The sequence below is a fragment of the Toxorhynchites rutilus genome, chromosome 1 (genome assembly GCF_029784135.1).
Source record: "Toxorhynchites rutilus septentrionalis strain SRP chromosome 1, ASM2978413v1, whole genome shotgun sequence".
In the NCBI taxonomy this organism is placed as follows: Eukaryota; Metazoa; Arthropoda; class Insecta; order Diptera; family Culicidae; genus Toxorhynchites; species Toxorhynchites rutilus.
The window spans coordinates 130,100,005-130,121,379 of record NC_073744.1 but is presented as its reverse complement, the minus strand read 5'-3'; the positions used below and the strand labels follow the sequence as shown (position 1 = coordinate 130,121,379).

At 41.5% G+C, this 21,375-nt stretch overlaps 1 protein-coding gene across 1 annotated transcript in view; it reads left to right on the top strand.

Annotated features, from left to right (window-relative positions):
• Window positions 1-10,925: 10,925 nt before the first annotated feature.
• Window positions 10,926-21,375, top strand: part of LOC129761982 (protein lava lamp-like) — a 31,885-nt gene continuing 21,435 nt past the window's right edge. The window contains exons 1-3 of the mRNA XM_055759869.1: window positions 10,926-11,025; window positions 11,361-11,526; window positions 11,598-13,798. Of these exons, the coding sequence (XP_055615844.1) occupies window positions 11,434-11,526; window positions 11,598-13,798 (2,294 nt within the window). The 5' untranslated portion in view covers window positions 10,926-11,025; window positions 11,361-11,433. The remainder of the gene's footprint in view (window positions 11,026-11,360; window positions 11,527-11,597; window positions 13,799-21,375) is intronic.

Sequence of the window (21,375 nt, the reverse complement as noted above, 5' to 3'; positions counted from 1 at the left end):
TTGTCGATGTCCTCACGAAAAATGAATGCATCTCACCACCAGAAAATCGCTTAAGTATGCTTTTTGTGTGTGATTGAATCGAGAGAAGGTGTGGTTTACGATGGCAATTTGGAAGGCAAATTAGAGGGGAATGAAATCTCTGAGCTCGGAACTTTCGGCGACTGAGCAATAATCGATTGCGGGCGCATACAATATTGGATACGGAAATATCCTATTGATGAGAAAGAATAATCTTCAGAAGCTATCCTGTTAATTGCGATTGATTGAAAAATCACAAAACCAAATGTATTTGGTCACAGTGTTACATGGATAGAAAACATTAAAGTAAACTCTTTCACATGAATGTATTTTTAAATTCCCAGAGGAACTGGCAGATTATTTTCAGTAACGATTAGATATTTCCACATTTTCCTCGATACTGGAAGCCCACCAGTGGTTTATGCTAACTCGATAATCATCTGTTAATAGCACTTGATTGAAACATATTTGGTCACAGTGTTACATGGATAGAAAACATTCAAATAAACTCTTTCACATGAATGTATTTTTAAATTCCCAGAGGAACTGGCAGATTATTTTCCAGCAATGATTAGATCTTTCCGGAACTTTCTCGATGCTGAATGGCATCCAAACGGAAAGAATTCTGCGCGTGTATGTGTGTGTAGCGATGTCTTCCCGGGGAACCGTTTGTGGCATCACTCTCCTCCTGATGGATTCCCTTCTGGCCTTAGGTGCACAAACAGGCTCTTGGTGACACCGTTCATCAGCGCTTTCATGATAAACGAAATTAGCTTCACCACAACAGCGACAACATGCTCCAATCTCTGTTCAATTAGAACTGCGTGGATTTCCGAGCGGCGCTCGCTTATATACCGATTGGTGATTTCAATAGCCTGTTTTGAAAGCAATTTTAGGACTATTGAAACAAGTTTTTGGATCAAAAAGTAACAAGTATAGAACGCGTAGACATTTTATCTTTCGAATGAAGTGTTTATCATACCATTTCGTTCAGTTGTTTAGGAGCTATTAACGCTCAAAATCTCGGTCTCCGGCGTAACGCTTTCGTTTTCGAAACTTTGGTTTTACACCCCGGTATAGAAATGAAAGACGTAGTCCTACGTCAAAACACACGATACGAATAACGCGAAAAACGAACAGAAAATCCAAACGACGATATCCAAGTTGGATTACCACTGGTGGGGTCCAATCTTAGCGTGGAAACACACTAGACGGCTCTACCGCGCAATTTTTGCAATGACAAGTCGCAGCAGGAACTTCATGTAAAACACATTCAGCGGCTTTCGACGGTTTCACTATCTGCCATTATTATATTTTTATAGACGGATGCAAGACGAGTATATGGTACAAGGTAAAGCTATTAGGACAGTAAGCGGATTAGAGGGGTGGTATATAAAGACAGAAAGTGCTCCCGTGGCCGAGTGGTTAGCGTCCCACACTATCATGCCGGGGGTTCGGGTTCGATTCCCGTTCTGGCCGGGGGATTTTTCGTCAAAGAAAAATTCTTTCGGCTTGCACTGTGGTCACGCGTATTCTAAAGCTTGCCACTCCAGAGTACATTTAAGGCGTGTTATTCGGCATAGAAATCTCAACCAAGTATTACTAATAAAAAATGACGCAAGTAATGCTACGTTGAGAAGGCAAAACTTCCACTGGAACGTTAGTGCCATCCAAGAAGAAGATATAAAGACAGAATTAAGGAAAACGGAAGAGTGAATGTTTACCTGAACGAGAGGGAGAGAGAAGTTGATCACAAACGTCTGCAATATTGCATTTCTCGACAATTTGGATGGAATTCGAGTATCCGCAGCTACGTGACCGCAGAGTGGTTTTCACGTATTGGTTCACCTGATAGTACATTCATTATTGCCTTGCTTTATTTACACCTTTCAAAAGCGCATAAACACTAATACTCTCACAAAACCGTTGCGGCGCATCATCTTCATCGGACCACCGCAGCGAACGAGGAACCGTACACACCCGCCCCGCCGTATGTGTTTTATCGCATTCACATTTCATTATCGAGGTCCCGCCGCGGTCTGTCTTTGCAAAATTCGCGCGGGAGAGTCGTCCAGTGTGTTCTTACGCTTAGATCGAAGGGCAGCGAGAAGTAAACTGGATTGCTCAACAGTCCGATGCCGAATGAAAGTTTGCCTCAGCGAGATCCACTGTTCATGCTCTAGGCAAGTATTCCCCTTCATTCTTCTACTTTTCCTTTGTTCACGGAGACTTTAAATCCTGCGATTTCCCCTCCATTGGTCGTCGATAAGTTGCTCATTATTGACAGCTTTGTTCGGGAAAACACACAAATGGACAGAACAAATGTATGGGAAAATGGAAACGCTTGTTTATTGTTTATTGTTTATATCAACAGACCTCCAAGGTCCCAATGATTTCAATTTAACCTAATTAAACTCAAGAATCGCTGCTTTAACATGCTTCTGGAGAAATTGAGATCAAATACGGGAGCAATCGTATTGAAGGTGCGCTGTAGTCCCGTTATTCCGGAATGCATACCGTAGTTCGATCGCTGAGGTAACATTCGCATGAACGGTGTATTTCTCAGACGTCGTGGAGGAACATTGAAGTTCAGTTTTTCCAGGAGTTGCGGACAATCGATGCGGTTGGTTATGAGATCAGCAACAGGCAATGACCTCGCTAGATTTCGTCTGGTATGTAGAGAGTCCGGATGGATCAGCAAGCTGCGACTCTCGTAGCTTGGAAGCCGAAGCGGATCACGTCAAGGCAACAGTCGGAGACAAACGTCATCCCAAACTTGTTCCACCGTACGCCACACAGGATCATCGATGACTCGAGCTTTGAGATTGCACCGTACTGCCAAGAGGACGCCTCCTCCAGTAGATTTGCGACTGTTGAAAGGAGAGCGATCGCAGCGAAAAACTTTATATCCCAGGTCAAAGATTTGACAAGAAAGAGTTCTGTCGTCAAGCTTTGTCTCACATATGAACAGTCCGATGTAGCGAGTAAGTAGTCTTGTGCATGAGAATTCAATCCGTCGACGTTCTGGTAATACACGAGCAGGTTTGAGTGGTGCGTGTCGCTACATTCGTCTGCAACTCGAGTGCCTGATACGCTGGAATTCAGACCAGCATCAACGTGGGAAGAAACATTACGATATTCATACTCGCCTGGATTAGAGGATTGGAATACCCCGTCACCACTCCCGCACACAGGACCGGGACGGTTGATGACTGCTGGAAGCAGTGGCACGACTGTGGTGAGGGGATCAGGGGTTTCCATAGTCCAAACGGCGGTACGTTCCGGTTCTCGATGAACATCACTGCAGCGCGCGGTGCTGACTCGGATTGACAATAGCTCGTGATAAATCGTATGTTGCCGATTGAACGGTGTATCGCTGAAACCAAACAGCGAATCAGGGGTAGATCTGGTCGAAATATAATTATACATGCCTGACGGAACAGGCTGGACTGCCTTATATCCAATATCGAACACAGGGCCGGGACAACTGCGACAGGAACCGATGAAATAAGGCTCGACTGTGTCGAGAGGATAAGGGCAGTCCATAGAGCCTGTTAGTGTGCATCCCGGGTTGTCCTCAATGCTGAATGTCGGCTGTTCGATTTCTGCTACCTCTATGACAGTTTCGGACAAGTAGAAGCTGCATCGTTTTTTTGGTTTGGATCAAAAGCTCGAACGGTAACTCCTTTTGGCCAGTACTATTGAACGCTGACCACGTTGGATACAGATTACTGACGGACACTTTGAAAGAAACAAAGAACAGGTCCGCCAGGCTTTTCCCACGAGGAACTAGTTTCGCGACTTTTACCAACGATAAGTCCACATTTGCAATATCAAGAATATGTTGCTTTACGTCATCCTCTTTTTGATCTGGAGTGAACGGAGTCAAATAGAACGCTGCCATTTCGTCAGTATCCTGTCCAATTTTGGCAACACTCAGAATCCCCGTGCTACGCCGGGTAACATTTTTTTTTATTAATCCGATTATTTTTACAGGCTCAGTTACATAAGTTTAATGGACCCAAACTCTTAACTATATTTCAACTAGCATATATCAACATGTTGTTTCCTTAATTCTATGGTTAATGAAATAGGAAACCGATTACTCGCGGTCGACTCGAGTTTAGAAGGGTGACACATTTTCATTAGGAAAAGGATGGGATGTAAGGAGATGTGTGTTTACACTCGCACTCACATTCACATTCTCATTCACACTGACACTTCACACTCAATTCTTAAAACTATCCTTACATTTAATATGTGTTTACAATTTAACTTATTCTAATGTTAGTAGGAAGGGAACCGATAGCTCGCGAAGGACGAAAAGGAGGGGAAAAGGATGTATGAACAATCACACTCGAAGATCGATAGCTTTAAGGAAAACATATATTTGGGACATGTAATCAAGGTCTAACCGAGCCAACACATCTCTCACCGGCACATTGGACTGCTTTCCTCCAGCCCGAAGGGAGTTTTCTAAATTCGATCTGGCGACAAGATACAACTCGCACGACCAAACAACGTGTTCGATGTCGTGGTAACCATGGCCACATCGCTTCGACAGAGCTCAGACTATCCGTTACAATGTAATAGTGTTCAACAGGTCGTGAAGCGACGCTGTCCAGCGCCCAGTGTATTGCTGCCAATTCAGCAATATACACTGAGCAAGGATACTGAAGACTGTGTGAGGTGCTAAAAAAATTGTTGAACACTCCAAATCCTGTGGACTCATTCATAGAGGACCCATCAGTAAAGTACATATTATCACAATTGACACGCCCATACTTTGCTTCGAAAATCGTAGGAACGATCCCCGATCGATGATAATCTGGAATTCCATGGATATCCTGCTTCATGGACAGATCAAAATGCACAGAGGAATTGATGTAGTCAGGAAAACAAACACGGTTGGGAATATACGAAGAAGGATCAACCTGCATGGAGACGAATTCATGATATGAGCTCATGAATCCAGAATGAAAATTTAGCTCGATCAGCTGCTCAAAATTTCCGATCACCAATGGGTTCATAACCTTACACCGGAAGAGGAACCGAAGAGATAATAAATTGAAGCGATCTTTTAGTGGGAGTACGCCTGCCAAAACCTCGAGACTCATGGTATGCGTTGAGGGCATACATCCCAACGCAATACGGAGACAAAGATACTGAATTCGCTCGAGTTTAATGAGATGTGTTTTGGCAGCTGATTGAAAACAGAAACTGCCATACTCCATCACTGAGAGAATAGTTGTTCGATACAACATTATAAGATCTTCGGGATGGGCTCCCCACCAGGTGCCGGTAATTGTACGGAGAAAGTTTATTCTTTGTTGACATTTTTTACTCAGATACCTAATATGAGCCCCCCAAGTACATTTGGAGTCGAACCAGACCCCAAGATATTTGAGTGACATAGCATGAGTGATCGGTTTACCCAAAAGTTGAAGCTTTGGTTTTGCTGGTCTATGCTTCCTAGAAAAAACCACCATCTCTGTTTTCTCCGTGGAGAATTCGATCCCTAGCCCAATGGCCCAGGTTGAAAAATTATTCAAAGTATCTTGTAAGGGTCCTTGCAGGTCGGATTCGTTTGATCCTACGACAGACACCACTCCATCATCTGCAAGTTGTCTTAGGCTGCAATTTTGTGTAAGGCAATTGTCGATGTCGCTTACATAGAAGTTGTACAAAAGGGGGCTTAAACATGAGCCCTGGGGGAGTCCCATGTAGGAGACCCGACTTACTGTCGAATCTACCGGGTAACATTAGCACCAATGAAATTTTTGTTGCTGGACGCGGTACGATAACCGGAGAAGACAGATTGCGGCTGGTTAGTTTTACCATTATCATGAGCAAAAGATGAAGACGAAGACTCGTTGACAGAAGGTTTACTCGAATTTTTGATTGGCACAGCCGGCGTAGATGCAATCGTTTGGGGAGAGGTTCGAGACTCTTGCTGCGATATAATTTGCCGATTTCCGACAAGTCTGTCAGGTTGTTGTGCAACTGAACTGTTAATTTCATCCAACACTTCGAAAAAGGACGATTCATCGCAGGATCTCGAACGATTGATGGGGTCAATTGTGTCGTCAAGATTTAGTTCATCAATGTTCTGTAGAAATGTCGACTTATCTAATTTGTGGTTGGTTTGTCTGAGTTGCTGTTGTGTACCGTAGAGTAGAGATGGGCAAAACAGTTCACTTTGATGAACGGTTCACTCATTAACCGTTCATCTAAGTGAATCAGTTCTTTTGAACCGTTCTTTCGCTCTTTCGTTCAGCGGTATTAAGAACAACATAGAATGTTAGCTGGAACCTAACATCAATAGACAGCTATTAATTGATATCGTTGGATTGGATAGTGTACGTATGAGATTTCTATTTTTGAAATTTTGTGGGGAAAGATAAGTCGCAAACTGTATGTGAAAATATGTTTGTCGGTCGACAAAAGTATATGTAATAATTTGATGTGCACAAAATATGTGCAATTTTTCATATTCTCTTTTTGGACAACACACAGGTTCCATGTAAGATCATATTTCATAATGTTCATTCAGGGGAAAAATCAGCAGCGATTTTCACTAACAAAAAATCATACAAACAATCACGATAACACGTATACGCAATAGGCCAAACAATGAATTGAAAGCAACGAAAAAACTTTGCCCTCACTATAAGATTTTATGTTTACCTAATTCATGAATCGCCCCAGCTTCCCCCAGATTTTTTTCTGATAATCAGGAAATATATGAATGTTACGCGGAATTGAAAGAATACATGTAATTGGAAATATATAGTTTTGCTTTTAAAACTACGAAAATCTAATTTAATTTTTAACACAAAATTGAGTATACATTAACGAAACAAACCCTGCGTTAGATGCATTTTGCTCATCATGACAATATCGTTCTATTTTCCTTACAAACGTTCTCGTTATATTTGTCCATTCCGTCCAGCGCAAATCAGTTCAGCTGTACTCGTTCGCCTGCAAACACTTCGTTCTCAAACAGTTCGTTCCCAAACAGTTCACTCTCAATCAGTTCTTTCCCATACAGTTCACTCGCAAACAGTTCGTTCACAAGCAGTTCACTCTCCATCAGTTCACTCTCAAACAGTTCACTCGCAAACCGTTCTTTCGGAATCAGTTCGTTCACAAACCGTTCGCTCGCAATCAGTTCGTGGGGAGAATTACCGTTCTTTGAAAAAGAACGACCGTTCGTTCACTCTTTTCGGCGAACTAGTTCGTTCGTACCGTTCGTGAACGGTTTGCCCATCTCTACCGTAGAGTGTATTGTTAATAATACGAAGACTATCGCCGTAGTTGCCTAAGCGCGTATCCATCGAGTCCGTGCGTATCAGCAATTCTCGTAACGCTTTAATAATGATATTATCTCGATTGTGTTCAGCAGGGTTAAACCTCTGTCGGCAAGAATCGCAAAACCAAAGCAGCCCAACTTTCGCTGACCATGCTGAATAATGGTGCTTTGTTAATCGCACACATGTGTGGTGGGATGTAAGGCCACAGGAGCCACTGCACGAAATCGTCTTGCCAGAACTTGATCGTGAGCAGACTTGGCACGTATCCATATTATCGGAATAGAGAAACGTAGTTTCAGCTGAGTTACAGAGTCTCACTAGACGACAGTAACCGCAGATTAGCACAGAAGCGCCTATGTTTATGTAGCGTTGTGCAGTGAGCTTCCAAAGATTCGAGCAGATAATGACGCGAGAGATGAAGAGCTTTGGAGCGAAAGTTGAGCCTATTGTCCAGCAGATGTCGCTTCAAGACGAAAAATCGGCGTGGAAAATAGAACGTCTTTGTATTCTTTCCACTAACAAAAGCACAAAACTCGAAACCATAAACGTGTAAAAACGGCCCACCGAATCGATTCACAAACGTCTGTTTTCGACCACGAGACGGTTTAGAACGATATCAACACGGAAACGGGATTAAAATTTGTAACAAACTCGAAAAATAGCGGGAAAATATCGACTGATAAAAAAGCAAAACAAATGCTGGCTAAATTTCCTGTCTAATGATATACACTGCGTTTCACAACTATAGAACCACTCATTTTTTCTAAGTTTCCAAAGATATGTTAGAAGTCGGATGAATTGAAGTATATAGTGTAGGACATAACAACTATCTTCATTTAAAAGACTGGCCGTTTGAACTTTATTGTTGTGTTCAGGCGCGAAACATTCAAAAAACAACAATTCCAGTGTTTCATAACTACAGAACCAGATGGGAAAACTCTCACTCCTTTACAAAATTAACGTCAATTTCATATAAATTACAATAAGTTAGAATCTTTAGTTCTCGATCAACTTAAATAACCCATTCGGGTGGTTTTGACCAAGCTGCGCCATGTTGTATTGTGTATCTCGTTCTACGCAGAAGATACTGTTCGGTTAAGCTCTTCAAATCACTCATACTGCTTGTAAGCTGCATCCACTATTCGTACGATCACTCCTCATAAGATCATGATTGAGTTTTGACCTGGTAAATAAACTGACCAGTCCAGAATCTGAAGCCCATGACTTTCCGGACGTTAGGAATTGATGCCAAATTACCCAATTATCACGGTGTTTTTGATCCAAAAACAGTAGTAAATGATTTTGAAGTACTTCATTGCACTTCTGACTGTACATTGGTGTTGATAAAAAGCTATCTGAACCAGGCCGTTTTGAAAATATGTTCCTCAAACCATCAAACTGCCGCCTGCAAAGTTACGAGTTGAAAAATTACATGACACGTTCCGTAAGTCCTTCCAGTATGAAGAAATTCTATTCAAGTTGTATTTCTTTTTATCAGAAATATCTCTATGAGAACTTCTGGTATAGTGAAACCCATGGGATTAGCTTCCACATTAGTTTTTGGACCCGCAGATTTGGAGATAAGATTTTTATGGTTTGGGGAGAATTTTCTCAAAAAGGCCTGGTTTAGGTAGCCGACCATCAACACGAATGAACAGTCAGAAGTGCAAAGAAGTACTTCAAAATAATTTATTACTGTGTTTACATTAAAAACAATGTTATAATTGGGTAATTTGGCATCAATTCATAAAATCCGGGAAGTCATGGCATGGTTCAATGAATAGTGGCTTCAGATTCTGGACTGGTCAGTTTATTTACAAGATCAAAACTCAATCAAGAACTTATGAGGAGTAATCGTACGAATAGTAGATGCAGCTTAAAGGAGTATGAGTGATTTGAAGAGCTTAAACGACGATACTGTGTCTGCGTACAACGAGATACACACTACAACTTGGCTCAGCTTGGTGAAAACCACCCCGAAAGGGTTATTTAAGTTGATTGAGAACTAAAGATGACCTACGAATTAGGAACTTATTGTAATTTATATGAAATTGACGTTAATTTTGTAAAGGAGTGAGAGTTTTCCCATCTGGTTCTGTAGTTCTGTAGTAGCGTTGTACAGGTACTATCGTATCATGACAGACATACTTTGGTTGTACATTGTACCATATGTCAAACTGACAATCAGAATTTTTCCAATTTTCAACACATATTTCAATGAAAAAGGTTTTTATTCAGCGTCTAAACTATCAAACACAACAAGCAAATTTCCAGTCTGAGTTAATAACTCAAGAGAAAGTCAGTGAAGAGAATGTTTGCCAAGTATTTTGATTCGATTCGTTCATGCCCACCACTAACCGTCTATGGCGCTGCGTACAGTACAACTGTAGCCATGTACAGCGGTAAAATAGGTCGGTACAGGTACAGCGATTGTACCGAGTTGCTTGCATGGTTCTAGCGCTGTAAATGGTGACATACATACAGTTTTCGAAGTACAACGCTAGTACAGTTGTATGTCTGTCATAAGTATAATATGCGTTTGAAAACTCTTAATGAATCGTTACATTTTTCGCAGAGTGATGTGGAATAGTTAGAGATCTAGGCGTTGTCCTGGACTGTAAACTCACATTCATAGAACACTACAACTCTGTAATAGATAAGGCAAATAGTGTGTTAAGTTTTGTCAAACGCTTCTCACATAACTTCCAGGACCCATACACAATAAAGCTTTTATATATTACATATGTAAGGTCTATTCTGGAATACTGTAACATCGTTTGGAACCCTATATGGTCGTACATGAAGAACGCATTGAGTCAGTCCAGAAACAGTTTCTTCTATTTGCACTTCGTAAACTCAACTGGACCTCATTTCCACTTCCTTCGTATGAATCACGCTGCATGCTCATAAACATCCAAATACTAAAAGAACGCCGTGAATTTGCAATGCTTTCTTTTGTTAATGACCTAATTTCGCAACGAGTACAGTCAGCTGAATTACTAGAAAAACTAATTTTCTATGTACTTGGGCGTCAAATAAGAACACGAAATTTGTTTCTAACCAAAACATCCAGAACAAATTATGCAAATAACGCCCCTATCAATCGCATGATGCGTATATACAATCAGCACTGCGAAACAATTGACACAACAATGAACAAAAAAACAGCTAAAAAGAAACATGTACCGCAAAAATAATATTTAACCTATGAAAACATTGTAACATTAGTGTATATAAGTGTGTAGTCTACATTTGTTTGACGAAATGAATAAATAAATAAATATATAGAAATCAAAGACATAGTCGTAAGTCAAAAGAAAAAATGTCCACGTGGTCAAAAGGGGGTAGGAGTATGAAAATGTTCACGCTTGTCCACGAAGGGGGAGGGGGGAGTCTAAAAACATGTTTTTTCTGTCCACGTGGTATGTGGACAACCCCTTACTATGTGCAGAATCCACCCATTGATTGAGTTGGAATGAATCACCCCTGGTCACAGTGACCCCCAACACAAAACTCTTGGCGCGCGCCGGTGCAAAAAAACATATGATTGTCAAAATCGTGCCTAAACAGGAAAAAATAAATTCTCCTGGCAACCCCCAGCCGTAGCTGTCATCAAAACTCGAAGTGATGATGTGTAATTCCTTGTTTGTTGGTTTCGTTTGCGACACAAAATAGCAAATATTCATTACAAAAGGTGAGTTTTTGCAGTCGAAAAAACTTCCCAATTGTTATCCGAGGTGTACTGATCGCGCTCAAGTTCAATTCAAATCGTGGGAAGTGATTTTTTGTCCGGAAAACTCGAATGTAAAATGTTGCTACATATCGAACTCGAATCTTCAGATTTATGTCTGACGTCACGTCTGCATTTTACACAGCGCTCAACTAGGCTCACTCAATGCACTCGTTGCAGTCTGTTGCTTCGGGGAATTAATTCGGTTTCAATTGTTCAATGTCTTGCTCAGACAAAGTGAAAGTTTTTAACATTGTTTATGGAAGTTGAATGTTTGAATTTGTAATCGGTCTTTTCAGGAATATGTTTAGTTTGTGATAGATTAGGATCACCTTTTGACGATAGAACGACCTACCCAGAACCGAAGCGAAAATGTCCGGATTTCATCCGGGCAGTGGCCAAGGTGAGCCTGCAGGGCAGGCTCACGATTTGAGCAGCTTACAGGAGAGCTTCAGTCAGCAGCAGGTGGGTGGAGCGGATGAAATATCCCATTTTACATTATAAAACATGTTTCTCTTATCATTCTTTTTATGCAGGCCAAAATAACGGCCCTCCGTGAGCTGGTGCGCCAGACCGAAAGTGCTCACGGGAAGAAAACCGCTTCCGCACAGGAGAAAGTCAAAAACATTGCCCATCGTCTAACGCAGTACAAAACTAAGGCGGCCAAATCCCGACTGAGTCGGGCGGGAAGCTATGAAGCGCAGGATTTGATGACGACACGAATCAACGAGGAAGGTGACACAAGTTTCGATAGTTACAATGTTAGTGGCGTTGAGTACGAGGAGCAGCAACATATGTCGCTTCCGCCGATGTCAGTGACACGCGCTCGCTCGGAAACACCCGGCTCGGAGAAGATAAATCTGCTGCGCCAGCAGATGGAGCAGAATAGGCTGAAGATGGCCGAACGCGAGAGTCACAAGCGGGAAATGGAGGAGAAGGTGATTGAGTTGAAACACAAATTGGAAAGTACGCAGCAAACGCTGGAGAGGTCAGCGGAATTTGGACGATCGACCGGAGATCTGACGCTGTTGGCTCCGATGAAGATGGGACGGTTCGAATTTAATAAATCTACCTCAGACCTGACCCAACTTGCCACCGGCGTTGGTTATAGCGCCTGTTCGAACTTTGATCTCGAGAGGTTGAAGTATTTGGAGGGACGCGTTAAGCAACTGGAGGGGGAGTTGGTCAATAAGGAAAATATTCCAGTAAAAGATGACGTGGTGAAAGGCTTGGAAGCAAAAATTCTGGATTTAGAGGAAGCATTGAAGGAAAAGGAAAGTGTGATCGAAGCTAGAACTCAGGCCGTCACGTTGATGACAGAGAACCTGTCAATGAAAGGAAAGAATACAGTCGATCTGTTAGAGGACACCAAGCAGGAAATGTATCGGATGCAAACGAATTTCGTTCAGGCGGAATCTAACATGAAAGCACAGCAAGATCAATTACAAATAGAGCTAGATGACAAAAGCAGCAAAATATCCAATCTGGAAGAGATGAACAACATCCTGGAGACAGCTCGCTACGATTTGACCGTGGAGAATGCTGCTCTCAAGCAGAAGCTTGAAGACGTGCAAGACTTCAGTACTAAAATCAGTGAGCTCAACAAGTTGAACCAGAGTCTGCAGCATCGCATCACTGAACTCGAGGGACAAAAGTATGACTTCATTACGGATGCCGAGGCCGAACAGGCAAAGTTTGGGGAGAACGATGAACGATATCGTGAACTGCTGGACAGAATTCATGAGTTGGAAGAGGAGCTCACTAAGAAAACCGTTCCCAAAGATGATCTCCTGGAGAAGATTCGTTCTCTGAACGCCACTGTGGAAGCGCAGAATGAGCAGATCGAATCATACAAGCAACAGATTGTCGAATTTCAGGAAAATCTCCAGGAGAAGACTGTCGAGTTGAGCGTTTTGAATGCAAACTTTTCAGTTCTTCAGGAGAAGCTTAAAAACGCCGGTCCCAAGCCTCTGTTCCCAAGATCGGCCGAAGAAGAAACCGAGGGGGAAACCACCAAGCTGAAGCAACAGCTGGACGAGGCCAACAAGAGTATGATCAAGTCTAAGGTTAAGATCAAGCAACTCCAGAAACAGGTTGATTCGTTCAAGAAGACATCCGCTGTGCACGAAGAAGTCGTCCGGCTGACGGAGGAAGTTCAAACGCTAACCCAACGGCTGGCGGAAGCCGAAGAGGAAAAAGGAAATCTTCAACTCCATCTGGTGCATTACGATGGATCGCTACCCCAATCGGAGCTGGAAAAACGTATCAAAATTCTCGAGACAACATGTCAGAACCAAACCACGGCCATTCAGTTACTGGAAGAGCAAAAGTCGGACATCAATGAAGACTTGAACAGCACCAAGCACGAGTTGGAAGCGATGCGGGATCAGGTGAAGGAGTTGAACCAGAGCGAACACTCGGGCCGTATATCGTGCCAGATGTCGTCGATTGAGTTTGAGGAAAAGTGGGAGAAATGCGTTACTGAGAGGGAGGAGTTGTCGGCTCAGCTGAAGAAATTGACGGAGGAAAAGGTTGAGCTGCAGCAGAAGTTGGACCGTTATATGGTGGAAAATATCGAACTATTGGATAAGATTGAAAAGTTGAGCTTGGAGAAAGTCAGCTCGGCCGAGTCAATCGAAATCGTGGAGGGGCTGACCCAGAAAGAGAAGCAGGAGATCGAGAGTTTTGAGCAGAAGCAGGCGGAACGAAGAGACGAAGGAGTGGATGAAGTGGACAGGTGAGTTTGATTCAAAGCACATTTGCAAATAATCATATTCATGTTTTATGTCATCGAAAAGTTTATCAGGTTTCATAGCTACCGGTTCAGAATTGTTTATCAAATAACTTCCGTGCACGATTGTTTTAAACATAAAATGTCCATGCTTCATCCAATTTCCTCTTGTCAATCTTATGCACCAGTGGTATTCATCTTCGGAATTTTAAGCGGATAGCTGTTTTGATATTTTTGTGATCGAATTTGATTTGCACGGTGAATTATTTGGAACGTACAAGAAGCGAAAAATCCAGTTTCATAAGTTGCATTTTGTACTTATAAAAGCGTTCTTCAAGTTGTTGGGCTTTTTTTCTGTTGGACCGTCTTGCTTTAATGTATTACCCACAACAATTACAATAACCGTATATTTCTCAGAATTTATTCTTCTTTTTCATTTATTGTGATTGGTTATAGAGAGTAGAATCCAGGAAACAACCCCAATGTGCACGTAGGATCACGCTTTTTTTTAAATTCAAATCGCGTGTTTATAACTTCGAATAATATTTTAGGATACATCGAAATTTCCGAATTAACTCTAGTAACAAGTTTTGGTAATCCTAAAAAATCACCCCGCTCTTTATTCATTGCCCATATGCCATTACCCAGAAAAGAGGAAAGAAAATGCTGCTACTCTATCTATCTATCGTATGAAATTCGAGTCCGAACGAGGATTAATACCTTCCTCGTACAATGTGGACTTCATACTAAACTGATATTCAAGACTCCTTAGAAGCTTCATTTCTGCCTTCCTTCCAACTTTGAAGTCTTATCTTAAGCAGTTAACTGTTGCATGGCTTTCCGTTGCATCAATCAAATCTTTCGATGGATAGTTCACCTAACGTAGTAGAAGATATGATTACTCTGCTACAGTGGAACTGCCGTAGTCTAGTGCCTAAACTAGACTTGTTAAAATTTTTACTTCAAAATTATGACTTATATCTTTTCTGAAACATGACTTTTCACGCAGAACTTCGTCTTTCAGGAATGGTGCCAAATCAGGAAACAGGTCACGTTTTTATGAAATATAGTTAACATTAATAACTATTTTCACTGTGAACGAATTCTCATGATTTGCATACCAAACGAATCGGCAATCTCTAAGCGGCTTAAATTCATGAAAACTGGAAGAATTTACTTTATCCCATACATTTGTACTGCCGATTTGTGTGCTAACCCTACCTGTATTTCCAATGCTTATAAATCGAACATTTCTTAATAGATCGGAAAGATGTTCGCATCAATTGATAGGGAATATTTGTACGCGTCTATCACAATTAATAAAATGTTATTTTTCATGAGATGAACAATTGAATACCTGTAAAATGTCAAGCGTTATCTAAACGCCCTAACTGCCAAGTTTTGATTGGCCCGGTTTGCGGTTTCCCCAACATAGATTTCTAAATCGATGTACCTGTGGAAAACCGCTTTGCAAATATACATGCAAGTCGTGGGTATTTTTTGGTGTTGAGTACTTTTGTACTCGCTTGTCGTTGTGCAGACGGGAGTATGTTTCCCTAAAACGTACTTTTAAACTAAGAAGCCTAGGATACTAGAGGTGGATGAACTTTCGCGATTCGAGAACTACGTAAATATGAGATGTGCAATAATTCACAGAGGGAAATGATCGTTTGACCATTCTTCCGTTCACATATTTTGCTAGTCCTAGGAATCATATCAATGTAAAAGTAAAAGGACGTCCATCAACTGTACTACTAACAAAGCACATAATCTATTACAATGCATTAATTGATCTTACATGGCAACTGTTCAAACTTTTTACTTACAAAGCAAATATGTTTCAATTATAAAATTCAATTGAATTCGAAAATTATTTCAATTAATTAAAAAAAAACGGATGGAATGAAGCCACAGTTGCGAGTGAGCGGATATCGTTTATGCCAAAAGCTGAGTTCAAACACATATACACCCAGGTTTTTTACGCGGTTTTTTTTGCACGGTTTTTTAACGAGGTTTTTTTACGCGGATTTTCCAATTAACGCGGTTTTTTTTACGCGGATTTTAAAATTAACGCGGTTTTTTTTACGCGGTAAAAAAGGACCAGTGCAATATCACATCTCCCCCTTAGCTCACATTTTTCTCTTATGTTCCTTCAGATCTTATTACGGTAATTAGTGCTTGTAACGGAGCTTAGCGCTTAGGAAATTAGTGTCGCAACTTATCACTATTCTTACGTGGATTTTAGGTGTTAGGTAACGGGTAGCTCAGCGGGCTGTACAACGGGGCGATGTTCTACGTAAGGATAGTCCCATTTGATATCTATCATTAGGAGACATGGTTTTTTACGCGAATTTTCGAATTAACGCGATTTTTTTACGCGGATATTCCAATTAACGCGGTTTTTTTACGAGGTACGTATCCCCCGCGTAAAAAAGAACCTGGGTGTACACACAGCTCGATATAAGAAGAGGAAGCCCTTTGTATCAATGTGTGGTACGACAAAAAAGATGCATACGGGAAATTTTTGTGCTAGTGCTAGGATATGGAAGAGTATCCAGAATTTTGGAATATAGATATACACTGCATTTATTTAGATACAACGTACATTTCATGGAAGTATGTTTTCAAATCCACGTAGGAAAACCTTACTGTTACATGTTGTGTGGTTCGATCCCAACGCAAGCGGAGTATAGGAGCAAAAGTGTTTATAGTTTGTGATCGATATCTGAGTGGAAAAGAGACATTCTGGTGCGGGTTGGCAGCGCTGTTCAATCGTAAATTAATATATTGGGTTGGGGAAGAAGAAATGTCGTATATTGTCAATATATGGCAACACTTAAACATATCTTGTGTTGTGCTTACCGCATCGGGTCATACTATACGGCTATTTAAAGACGACAATCTGTGTTACAAGTGTCGTTTTGGCAGTGTTGTGATTGTCCTTTTCAGTCTCAAGTTATAGCACGTCAAAGATGGAGTCCACCAAGCAAGAAATTCGCCATATTTTACGTTTTTACTACCTGCGGGGTAAAACTGCAACGAAGGCGGCAGAAAAAATTCGTGTAGTTTATGGACCCGATACTGTAACGATTCGCACAGCACAGCGTTGGTTTGACCGATTTCGTTCTGGTGTAGTGGCTGTCGAAGATACACCCCGTACTGGTAGGCCAATCGTCGTGGAAACCGATAAAATCGTTGAAATCATCCAAGTAGACCGGCATGTGAGCACTCGCTCGAATGGCCAGGAACTGGGTATAGACCATAAAACCGTTTGGAACCATTTGCAGAAGATTGGATCCCAAAAAAAGCTGGATGTGTGGGTGCCACACGAGTTGACGCAAAAAAATCTTTTAGACCGAATCAACGCCTGCGATGCACTGCTGAAACGGAACGAACTCAACCCATTTTTGAAGAAGATGGTGACTGGTGATGAAAAGTGGATCACGTACGACAACCTAAAGCGAAAAAAGTCGTGGTCGAAGCGCGGTGAGCCGGCCCAAACCATCGCCAAGCCCAAATTGACGGCCAGGAAGGTTTTGCTGTGTGTATGGTGGGATTGGAAGGTGGGGATAATGAAGTTGTCTTCTAAATGGTAACAAGTTTGCGAACAAAACGGCGCATATTTGAATTAAATTGGATAATTTTAAGTATGTTAAATAAAGCGTCAAATTTCGATCAGAAATACGACATTTCTTTTTCCCCAACCCTATATTATATATCTAATATATGAATCTACAGTCTGGTAGCTATATGCATATTATTCTCTATCAGTTTACCAGGCCAGGCTCACCAGTTTGAAATTGTTTCGAATGAAAATTTTTACTACTACAGTAGTAACAATAAAAAAAACTAAAAAGTTATTTCAAAAATTTCGATGCAATCCAAAATAATATTTGAAGTGGTAAACAAGTGGATTGCATAATATAATTGCGTAGTTCTACGTCGAAAATGCGGTCGTGTCGTAGATACAATCCCTTACAATTTTTTTTCTGACACATAACTCGACTTTCACGATTTTAACAGTATTTGCCTGAATAGATATAATTTTCAAGGAGGAGTAGGGGAAAAGGGGGGGAACTTTGACCACCTATGCAAATCGCCTAATATTTCCAAACCAATACGGTCTAAATAAGAAATGTCACATTGTATACTGGGCTACACTTGTTTCCTCTCAATCAATAATGTTTAATCATTATATCAAGCTTCAAATTACCTAATATATCATAAGATAAATGACATTATTGTTGGACATTAAAATTTTATGCGGGGTGATTTGGTACAGTGTGTGTTTCATCGAAAAAAAACATACTAATGTTTTTGTAAAGTATTTTGGGATAATGTTACAATCAGTAACAGTGTTTTGGGATCGATACCAGGTGTCTTGGTCAGATTCCAGACCAGAAAAAATGGATTGAAACCATCTCGAATTCTGCATGGATCTTTTCACTGTTTTTCGAGCATTTTAAAACACTTTCGATGCTTGGTCAAAGAAAATCCGTTCTTGATGGCCTGCGTTGCTTTTTCAAGCTCTCCCTTCTTCCAACGTTGTCTGTCCATCCTTTTTTTTGTAATTCAGCGGCATCTGGAATCAATTAGACCAGAGAAAAGCCTCAAACCTTTAGGACCAATTCATCCCACAGAAACGTGTTCATGTCACCCCACACAACATGCAAAAATTAAAATGCAATTAATTTCATTTATTGTTATCAAGCTGACAGTTTTGCTGCATAAAATTTTTCCTCTTCTGTAGACGCACAATACACGAAAAGTTTGTTTAATCGGCGAGAAAAACCTTAAACCTTAGATGTTCTTCCACAATTGGATGAATATCAATTGTTGTTTCAATGAGAAATTTGATCGTCAGCTTTTGATTCGTCCGGATTTAAGGTGAAGGTGGAAGGAAGCCACAAATCGCCCACTATCAACTAGTTCACCGGTGGATGGACGGTAGGCTTGTTTAACTTTTAATATTCTGGTATACTGCCTTATTCCGATCACTACCTTTGAACTTCTGGTATACTGCCTTATTCCGATCACTACAAATGTGCCCAACGGTCATCATAAGGTGGCAGATTCGTCGGGTGATGCCAATGCAGATTATTCAGAGCCCGCCCCACAAACCTCCTTTGCACGGATTCAATTCTCGCAATTCACATTACTTCGAATGGACACTAGACGACAGATGCATGCTCAAGAATTGGCCTGACTAACAAACAGTAGAGAGCATAAAAACACAAGGGATCATCAAAAACTTCGGTGATTTTTAGGATGAACCATAGTTGATGGCATAATCAATCATGGTCGAGTATTGCAGTTTGAACGAGAGTCGACAGTCCAAAAACACTTGAAGATTCTTAACTTTCTCGACGTGTTCGAGTTGTTCTCTATGAACACTGTAGTTGTATATGATGGACCGTTTACATCTTCGGAAGAATATGCACCGATGCATGTCATTGTGAATTCGCGAAGATTACTCTCTACTGACCGCTTTGGGTAATATCCGTGCTGGAATCCCTTCTTGAACATGTTGGAGAGAGCCAGGTTCGAAGAGGATGAATCATCCAGTTCCTGCATCTCTTGAAAACACAAGACTCCATCCTTTTCTTCGGTAATTTCGAAAACATCGAAACCAATAACATCTCTAGGGGATCCATTGATCGCCGTTGCCCTTTCGTCCTCAGTAGAAATACGATCTGTGTAGAATCTTCCAAAATGTTGCGTGAAAAGGTCGCACTTCTCTTGTGGAGTTTCAACCGACATATTACCAAGACGCAAAGAAGTTGGCAGTCCGTACTCTTTGCGATTAGAATTTACAAAGCTCAAGTCTCACGAGTTGTGCGGTGTCAACTGCATCCGTGAGCCGCTTAATGCAGCAGGGGCACAAGGTACTGTGGAGGGCGCTCTGGTACTACACAGGCTCCGTTAGTGGCAAGGTATTAAACCTCCTCAACCATTCATCTCTCGGCATGGGTCGCGTAACACATTGCCTTGGGGGTTTATCCATTACTTTCTTTGCGTTATAGCTATGAATAACAGCTATTAGAACCATTATCCTAAGGAGCCTTGGACCTTCTGCTCCGGTTGAAAATAGTTTCAGGTTCTTTTTCGGACGTGCTACTATAGAGATCTGTCACTCGTAGGTGTCATTCGTAGGCGCAAATCATGTGTGACGAAAAACACGAACAACAACTCACCTGCCCATAACGCGCTGTCGGTAAAGCAATTTTCAGTCGATAAGGGCATTCCAGTGCTCGAACATGCCCCGTACTCGCCAGATCTGCGCCCCATGCGACTTTTTTTCGATTCCCCAAGATCAAATCCATGTTGAAAGGTACCTGATTTCAGTCCGTAGAAGAGGCGAAGGAAAAAGCGACGCGGCTTTTGAACGCCATCACAAAAGAAGAGTTTCAGCACTGCTTCGAACAATGAAAAAAAACCTATGGAAAGGTGTGTGAGGAGCCAAGGGGAGTTTATTGAAGGGGAGAATATCGTTGTACCGTAATTTTTATAATACAGGGTTTTCCAACTTTAAATTCCGAAAGTAAATTGAAAAAAAAAACACACTTAGAATTCGAATTTCGATGAAACTTTTATTTCAAATTAAAGTTTGGTTTATGCCATTATGTGTGAAATACAACATCATTCAAATGTCCGCCTAGGGCTTCCTCGCACACCTTAATCCAGAACAGGTAATTTTCGATGACTTTTCGGCACATATGGGGCGGTATCTCGGTCATAACTTCACGAATGTTGTCTTTCAAATGTTCAAGAGTTTGCGTAGAGTTGGCATAGACACGATCTTTCGCATAACCCCACAAAAAAGTCTAGCGGGTTCAAGTCGCATGATCTGGACGGCCAATTGGCATCACCAAAACGCGAAATTATGCGTCCCTCAAATTTCGTTCGCAATATGGCCATGTTCGGTCGTGTTGTGTGGCACGTGGCGCCGTCCTGCTGAAACCACATGTCATCCGTATCCATATCTTCAATTTGTGGCACAAAAAATCGGTTAACATGCGGCCATAGCACTCACTATTAACAGTTACCGTCTCATTTTCAAAGAAATACGGCCCGATGACTCCACCAGACCATAATGCGCACCAAACAGTGACTTTTGGCGGATGCAATGGCTTCTCAACAATCACGTGTGGATGTTCTGAGCCCCATATACGAAAATTTTGGGTGTTCACATAGCCAGCGAGCTCGAAATGTGCCTCATCGCTGAAGAAAATTTGAAGCGAAAATTCAGCATTTTGCTGCTGTTGTTCGTTCACCCAATCGACGTATGCCCGACGCATTCCATGGTCACCACGCTCTAATTTTTGTACCAGTTGGACTTTATATGGATGTAGGTGCAAGTCCAAATGCAAAATTCGCCACAATGATGTGTTTGACAAGCCCAATTGCTGAGCACGCCGTGGAATCGAAACATTCGGGTCATCCTCCACACTGACAGCAACAGCAGCAATATTTTCGACCGAACGCACATTACGATGATGCACAGGTTTCACAATATTCGCTACGGATCCAGTTTGTTCGAATTTACGTACTACATTAGCGATTGTGTGCTCTGTAGGCCGTCC